Raw genomic sequence first — 8,483 nt, forward strand, 5'->3', positions numbered from 1 at the left:
GTCATCGCGCCCCTCCGTCGGGGTCGGAGCCGCCGCGCCCGCACAGGGCCGCTTACCGAACTGCGGCGCCCCGCCCCCCGGCTGCGCGCGCAGCCCGGAAGTGCTGGAGGGAGGCAGGCAGGCGAGCGGAAGCGGAAGCGGCGTGGGGCCACACGGTGACGCCGGCTGCAGCATGGCGGGAGCCGCGCGGGTTTCCCTGAGCTGGGCGCAGCGACTCCGCGTTCCGGTGAGAGGCTGCCCCGGCGGCCCCCCCATCCCGTCCCCCCCCCCCGGCCGCGCTCTAACCCGCCCCTCCTGTCTCTAGCTGCTCGCCGCCCGCTCGCCGCGCTGGGCCGGGACCCGCCCGCTGGCCGCCGCCCCGCGCGCAGACGCCGCGAAGCCGGGTCCCTCGAAGCCCGGGGTAAGGCGGCCCCGGCCCGGCCAGTCCCCGTGCGCAGCCTGGGCGGGGCCGAGCGGGGGGGGCTCGGTGCTTCCCGGGGGCCCAGTGGGAGTCTCCACACGCTGCTGCCTGCAGCCCCCCCCGGCCTCCCCTGGGCAGCGCGGGGGGGAGGGGCTTGTGCTGCTCGCTCTGCGGGCGCGGGGGGGGGCTGTGTGGCCGGGCGCGGGGGGGGGCTGTGTGGCCGGGCGCGGGGGGGCTGTAGGGCCGGGCGCGGGGGGGGCTGTGTGGCCGGGCGCTGCTCCGCTCTGGGAGGCAGCACGTGGAGACGCAGACGCCTCTGGGGCCAGGGAGCTGCCAGGAGCCGCGCAGAGTCAGTATCAGGAAGCAGCTTTGCGCTCACTGCGCCGCTAGTGTTGGTCCAAGCAATCCCCAGGGCATTTTAAATTGCATGGGGGCAGCCGATGTGGTTGGTTGGGGGAGGGGGTGCATGGGGGTGGTAGGCAGGGTTTGGGAGAGACCCGCCCCAGAACTTTGGTGGAGCCCAGCCCTGGGTGAGGAATATTCCTGGTGCTGGGGCACCACGGGCCCGTATAACATGCCACCTATGTCTATGTGTAAGCGGTTGTATTTGCATAAATCCCTGGGTTTGGTTTCTATGGAATGGTTCTTTTAAATAGGATTGTAACTTCTCTCATCTGCTGGTATTCTGTCCCACAGTAAGAGCTGGGTGTTTATTTCATAAACACATACTTAGCACCTTCCTGCGTTTAAAAAAGATCTTAGTAGATTAGATGTTGATGTTAAATTTTTATGGAATCTCTTTCCTAGTAGCCAGTTTCCTGGAAGTCCTTGGCATTCACATTTGCTATTGGTGGAGCTTTACTGGCAGGAATGAAATACTTCAAGAAAAAAAAGGAAGAAAGTATGTACACATTGCATTATCATCCCAAAACCTTTGTAATTCCTCCCCCAAATATTTATAGCTGGGCAGATAAAAAGATCTTGTGGCCATGCTAGTTACGGTACTGCTGTTCTGAAGTGTGACAAGTAGGAGTGTGTGCATGGACAGTATGCTAGATACCTTCCAAACACATGAACCCCCCTTTCCCCAAATTCTAACTATACCTAGAAATAAGTTGCAGACCAAAATTTGTACACATTGTCTTTTTCTGTTCTGCCTTCTTAGTCTTATTATCCTTTTCCTGTTTAACTCATGGCCATTTGCTCTTTGATTGTCGCTTTGTGTTTTTACCTTGTGTGCATGTATGTGTATATACAGAATCTTTATCTGTTTTCGGTTGATCCAATATTTAACTTTGCTGCATTTGTTTTAATTTATTTTCTGTACGCTAGTTCTCATTTAAAACTTGTAGTTTTGTTGATTTGTTTTAAGTTGTTCTATTGCACCTAGTCTCATGTAGACAAGATTAGAGTATACAAGTTAGGCATGTAAAAGAATAGTCAAATAGCTGACTACCCGTTAAGCGTAGGCTTATTGCATTGTCAAGTCAATTACTTGCATTCTCCCCCCCCCATCCCCCGCCGCCTCTATATCAGAAGCAGCAAGGGGCGAGGGAGCAGGAGCTGGGGCAGGAGGCACCAACCCCGGGAACTAACCTTTCTGTGGCTCTGTAGTTTAAATGTAGTAAGAGTCAGGCCCTGGGTCCACCACCCTGCGCTCCTACTACACTTAAACTGCAGAGCCACAGCGGGGGTAGTGAGCGCCCCCCCCCCCCCATCTACTAATTGAATAGTTGATGGAAATTCCATCGACTGCTCAATTAGCTGATTAATCACAATTTAGCATCCCTACTACATTTATTCTGGACTTGGATGTCTGTTTCCAAGAGTATGGAACTTTGTGCAAAACTTAAGAACCTGGATTCCCAAGCCCTGTTGTGCTTTTTTAACCACTTTACTGTATCATGCTCTTTTTATAATGAACCCTTACCTAGTTCTTTTCTCATTGTTTTGATACTGAGAACCAGTTAGACTGGAAACACAGCAACTTCCTTTCCTCCCTAAGGCTCTATCTAGACGATAGTTTTTTTCCAAAAAAGTAGCCTTTTTCACTTGTGTCTAGACTGCCGTCGCGTTCTTTCAAAATTAAATTGAAAGAACGTGGCGGTTTTTTTTGACAGTGGTAAACCTCATTTTGAGGAAGAATGGATGCCTTTTTTTGAAAGAGTTCTTTCTTGAACGCAAACGGGTTTTTTTGAGAGCGCGCGTCCAGATTGCCTGGGTGCTCTTTCGAAAAATCAGATCACTTTTTCGAAAGTCTTGTGGTTGTCTAGATGCTTTCTTTCGAAAGAGGCTTGTAGTCTAGATGTGCTCTTAGACTCTCTAAAAGATGCTGACCCTTAACTGCAGGTGTACCAGCTCAGCTCATGTTTCCTGACTTCAGCCATCTTGATGATAACCCCCTTCTGGAACACAGTAAAATATAGTTTATATGGAAAATGTTACAATGTGACACTTTTCTTTCTAAAGTTGTCTTTTCCATGTTGGCGTAGCTGTCTTTGGTTTCTTGTGTGTGTAGCATAACCTTCCCTCATGCTCTGGTTTCAGTGCTGGAGAAGGAGAAGAAGCGGGCTCTTGGGAAGCCATTGCTGGGAGGCCCTTTCTCACTTGTGGATCACCAGGGACAGCCCCGGACTAACAAGGACTTCCTTGGCCAATGGGTGTTAATCTACTTTGGCTTCACGCACTGCCCTGATATCTGTCCAGAGGAACTGGAGAAAATGATTCTAGCCGTGGATGAAATCGGTAAACGAATCCAGTCAGAATCCTAAATCTACTGAAGAAGAGGTCCCTGTCATTGCAGAGCAGCAAGTTTAGTGTTGATTGACAGCAATTAGGGATGTAAAGTCCTGTTTAATCGGTTAACCAATTAGGCATGATTCTGTGGTGCGGTACTCTTGGCTTGGACTGGGGGGCTGCTTCCACGTGCCGGTTAAACAGTCTCCAGTAAGCATCACTAATTAAGGGTGTTGCTTACCGGTTACCAGTTCACGTTCCTAATAGCAATATTACTCAGAAGATGGAACTTTTTTTAGCAAATTGCTCTGTTTTTTTTTTTTAAAAAAAAGCTGTACTTTGTGTAATGAAATACTCCTGTCAGCTTACTAAATGGCAGTGGGACCTGCTCTTTAATGTGTGTGAAAATGCCAGCCTTATTTTGATCCTTTCTCTGACTGTATCACATTATGTGTAAATTTACATCAGACCATGCTTTGATCTTGGGGCAAGTACTGTATAAGGCATGCTGAATCAGTGTTGGGTTCCTATCATTTTTTATATTTGGCATTACCCTTTGGGATGTGGCATAGTCTTGCTAGAAGAGAGTTTATTTGTTGAAACCTAGTAGTGACCGTTAACCATGGACAGCTTCTTGATTAAAGGAAGGCTGGATCTATTTCTGAGAAGAGAGCTATGTCTGCATTAAAGAGATCTTGCTCGTTCATCCTTCTCATTCAGTCTTATGTCTGCATCTAATGTTTACATGGCAAAAATGTTGGGGAAATAGCAATCAGTGTAACTTACCCCAGCATATTATAGGGGCAATACATGGGGAACCCTGAACTGGCTGAATGCATATCTGTATGGTGTTGCAGCCCCCATTACTGGGGTTGGAGTGAGGTGGCCTCTATGTAGAACTCTCATGAGTGTCTCAAACATTCCTGTTACAATTTTACCCATAACATGTATGTAGGAAGAGCTACTGTCAATAAGTGAAAGATCCTATGGCAAAGATCTTGGCTCCACAGGACAAGGATTATCTCCAACATTGCAGTATTCAGACTGTGCATCTGTTGCAGAACCTTTTGTTTACCGTCTTTCGTATTCTTGGGATACAGAAGTCTAGCAGGATGTTTAAAATCCCAGCCATTTGGCCCTGTGTGGCACACCCAACACCAGTGAAGTTGAGCCACTTGACACACATGGGTGTGATTCTAGATGGCAGACTGAGAGAAGTCCACATCTGCTTCTTGAGGAGGGAGATAACGGGCTCTCCAGCAGTCTCTTCCTGTGTAAAGGAGGAAGAGCCTGGATGGTATCTGCCTGCAGGATGGACGCTTTCCTAGCAGGGAAGAAATCAGATGGCTCTGGTCAAAGGTGTGAGGGAAGGAACAAGGCAGAGAAATGGTTCTAGCTCTGTTGTGACAGTGAGGATGGCTGAAAGATGGCCACTGGGCCAAGTGAGGCGTGGGATTTGTTGGCGACAGGTTTCTCAGTTTCCCTAGAAGCAAACTTGATATGTTATGAAGAGTGGCAGATAGCCCTAGGAATGTGCAGTGCTGCTGCAGCAAGTAGCCTTAGTTACTTATTGTGCTGCTGCTGCAGGAGGAGCCTTCCATGATGTGTCGTCCTTCTCAGAGAAGGATGGGCTAGCTCGATAGGTGATGAAATGCTTGTGAGCCCTAGTAAAGAGTAGAGATGTTAAATTTAGATTAATTGGCTAATTAACAACATCTAATGGACTCTGAGTCCCCAGCTGACGCTGGGCTCCATGCGGCACTGCTGCTTTGAAACGCCGCGGGGAGCCCGTTTCAAAGAGACAGCGCCACATGGAGCCCAGGGTCTGCGGGGAAGTGCCCAGCAGACCCTGGGCTCCACACGGCGCTGCTGCTTTGAAACGCTGAGTGCAGCCTGCAGATAGTCGACCAGTTGTTCGCATCCCTAATAGGAAGAAGAGGGCCTCCCAGGGCAGACAGAAGGGTTTGGAGAAGTCCATTTTATCTCATTGCACTTCCTGCCTTTAAACATTAGATGTTATTTAACCTGCCTGTATCATTCCAATGTGTTCATCGTTCAGGCTGTGCCAGAAAGGCCCTCTGGACTATGACTCAATGTGTCTGTAACCTCGTTCTACAGAGGTGAGCTGTGGCATTGGGCTGCTGAGAGCAACATTAACTGTTAATCTTTGTGGTGACAGACAAGATCCCATCTCTGCCAGATGTGACTCCACTCTTCATTACCATTGACCCTGAGAGGGACACTGGAGAAGCCATTGCCAGATATGTGAAAGGTACCATTACCTGCCTCTTCCTTGCACCGAATAGCTGTGCGTTACTCATTGCTTTCCTTTGTGACGAGGCTCCACCAGAGCTGGTTCTGGGGGGCGGGATCTTGGAATGGCTAATGTGTTACGCTTCTGTGTGTAGAATTTTCCCCCAAACTGGTTGGACTGACTGGTACCAAGGAGCAGATTGAGCAGGTGGCAAGAGCCTATCGTGTGTATTACAGTTCAGGCCCCAAGGATGAAGACAATGACTACATAGTGAGTAAAAGCAGGGCCTGGGCCTGAGGGCTCCTGTTTCACTGATTTTAAGTCCAGAGAGAGAATTCTGGTAACTGAAGACCCTTTGTAACAAATGCCTGTTGACAAATATTGCTGATGCTAAATGGTTAAATTAGAGGGTTAGCCCCAAAGACCTGAACTGGGACCAAGGCGCCCTTGAGCTGGGTGTTGTGCAAACACAGCAAATGGAGGTTAAATCATTTACATCTTACATCCAGGGGCACATTTTACAGACTTTGTGAAGTCTCAATCTGATTTTAATACAACTTTAAAAATGTGGAAGCTTTTTATATTGCCTCAATTGAAACCTTTCCACCCTGCTAGAAAGGCTGCTGAAGCTTCTTTACTAGCTCCGTGTAGCCAGCAGAGGGAGCCCCATACCAGAGCACACATGCCTTTCCCCACATTCACAGCCTTCTCCCCATAGCTCACATTTCTCAGGAACTTTATTTCCCTCGTTGAGTGTGAGTCAGTTACTGGAGCCTCTCCACTGCCCTAACCCTTTGAGTTACATCAGACGAAGCTCAGACACTAAGTGCCCGTCTTGCTGTGGGAGCTCAGAGATGCTAGGCTGGCAGGAGCTGGAAGAGCCTCTGCTTAATCCGGGCCCCAGAAGAGCTGGGAGGAGGGAAAAGTTAGGGGGAAAACAGGTTATGCCTCATGTTCTCATCCTGTCTTGTCCTCTCCACCTGCCAGGCTTGAAGACCGGAGCCAGGGAAGCTGCCTGCAGCCGCTGCACAGCTCTCCTCCTTAAAGTGTCTATTTAAAGCTTGTTCTTGACTTTCCTCCTACTTGCCCCATTTCTACTCTAACTAGAGTCTGTCTTGTTGGTAAATTTCCAGTCAGAGAGAATCATATTGAAAGGCTTATCAGTCCTGTGTGACGCTGCAGCACCAATTTGCTTCCTGCTGTTTTACAGGTGGATCACACCATTATTATGTACCTCATTGGGCCAGATGGAGACTTTGTGGACTACTATGGCCAGAACAAGAAGAATTCTGAGATTGCCTCTTCTATCGCTGCACACATGAGACAGCATAAGCCAGCTAAAATATAAGAGCTTCAAAGGATGGTGCAAAATCAAACTGTAAGGCAAACTCCAGTGGGACTGACACATCTTTGCTTTCAACTGCACTGAACTTGTAAAACAGTGTCCTTATGTCACGTTTCCTCTCCAAATAAGGAAGGTATCTTATGTTGATTTCTGTGAAATGTAGCTGCTTTATCAGAAATTTGTACATAACCCTTCACATTTGGTGTAGTTGGCAGCAATTACTATGCTACAGAATGAGAAACTTGTTTGGGACTCTTATGTAGCACAGTTGGGAGCAAAGAATGTACATTTTTTACAGAACTATTTTTCTTGACGATACCTCTGCATCAGTTTCAAGGTCTGTGTTTTGGCCAGAAATAAGTAAGAACTGTTCTCCTCTTCAGGGAAGGCTGTTCCTGATATAAGTTGCAGACTCTGACATACCAAAGGGCTCTTCCCTCTTTTCTGCAATGCCTTTTGCTCTTGCACAGACACTTGCAATGTTTGGTGTACAGTAATGACCCTTAATAACAGTCGTTTCCTGTGATTTACTGGAGGGTGGAGAACTTTGAGGCACATTCTTTTCCACTTGTGGGAGCAGGCCTGTACAGTGGTCTTGTGGCTTGAGCCCAGGAATGCAGCATCACTTGCAGGCAAGCTTTTCAGTGTCCTAATGTAGTATGGTGTTACTCTCATTCGTAACGAAATAGCTTATGAGTTGGGGATGGGTTTTCTTTGGATGTAATCAACCTTCAGCAGCTTTTTAGTCTGACAGTTCTGGTGCACTGAATAATGGAGTGGAGGAGTGATGGGCAATTGGTATATGTGACCAAATCTGCAGACATAGGGCTATTGATCAGGTAAAATGTGTGGAATTCTCTGATTACAAAATAAAGGAATGACTCTTATGTTGCATGCAGTTGATTTTTGTAGTCCTCACAGTAGCTATCAAATCTGAATACCATCTTCAAAGAGAGCAGAGTGAGTATCACATTTATTCAGTGATGCACACTAAAAGTGGAGAATGCAATGACTTCTCAGTGTGCCTTGGATCTTGCTTTGAACAGGGTAAAATCCTTATTTACATGAGCATGTGAATAGTTCTTGAGAGGTGCACATTGCAGACTTATGGGTAGTAGCATAGTGATGTTCCTTCTCGCTGGCACAGCCACAGTAGGGATGTTAAATATCAGTTAATTGAATAGTCGATTAACCTCATGAATTCTTATTGGTTAGTCAACTATTCTATAGTCTCCGGGAAGCCCCTGTCCGTGAGGAGGGGTCTGAGCTCCCGGACCTGGTACAAGCCAGAACTGAGCTGGGCTGCCTTCCCACCTGGTGCCTTATACGCTTTAAATGCAGAGCCGCAGCAGGGGTAGATCCAGGACCCAGTGCAAGCCTGAACTGAGCGGGGCTGCTGGCCAGCCTGCTAAAAAACTTACTGGCAAGGGGTAGAAGGGAAATGCGTGTAGTCTGGAGCATTAACCTATAACTGTTACATCCCTAATCCACAGAAGAGGTGCTTCTCTCTTAGCTTGGCAACCTGAAGATTCCTTATACAGTTACTGTGCTCAAAGAGCCTTAGAGAGATTTATGAAGCCTTACAAAGATTTGTGTTTGGTCCAGCCAGCTGCTTGGAGCAGAGCTTCAACCCTTAGCAAACTAATATACTAAAACTTTGTCAAAACAAAAGACAGGACTATGCAGCACTTTAAAGATTAACAAGATGGTTTAATAGGTGATGAGCTTTCGTGGGCTCATAACCTAAT

The 8,483-nt window shown here is 47.8% G+C and overlaps 1 protein-coding gene across 4 annotated transcripts; it reads left to right on the top strand.

The window, feature by feature from the left end:
- The first annotated feature begins 90 nt into the window (after window positions 1-90).
- Window positions 91-7,622, top strand: SCO1 (synthesis of cytochrome C oxidase 1). 4 transcript variants are annotated; one of them, XM_075903412.2, is made up of 7 exons: window positions 93-226; window positions 305-400; window positions 1,211-1,301; window positions 2,948-3,145; window positions 5,316-5,408; window positions 5,545-5,660; window positions 6,601-7,622. In XM_075903412.2, exons 1-7 carry the CDS (start codon window positions 173-175, stop codon window positions 6,736-6,738), a joined length of 786 nt encoding a protein of 261 aa, XP_075759527.2. In that variant the 5' UTR covers window positions 93-172; the 3' UTR covers window positions 6,739-7,622. The 4 variants fall into 4 exon arrangements, with proteins under 4 accessions (XP_075759529.1, XP_075759527.2, XP_075759528.2 ...); XM_075903414.2 differs by lacking the exon at window positions 305-400 and having other exon boundaries at window positions 91-226; window positions 1,208-1,301; XM_075903413.2 differs by lacking the exon at window positions 305-400 and having other exon boundaries at window positions 101-226.
- The last annotated feature ends 861 nt before the right edge of the window (window positions 7,623-8,483 follow it).

Source organism: Pelodiscus sinensis, chromosome 20 (assembly GCF_052426305.1).
Source record: "Pelodiscus sinensis isolate ZL-2025 chromosome 20, ASM5242630v1, whole genome shotgun sequence".
In the NCBI taxonomy this organism is placed as follows: domain Eukaryota; kingdom Metazoa; phylum Chordata; order Testudines; family Trionychidae; genus Pelodiscus; species Pelodiscus sinensis.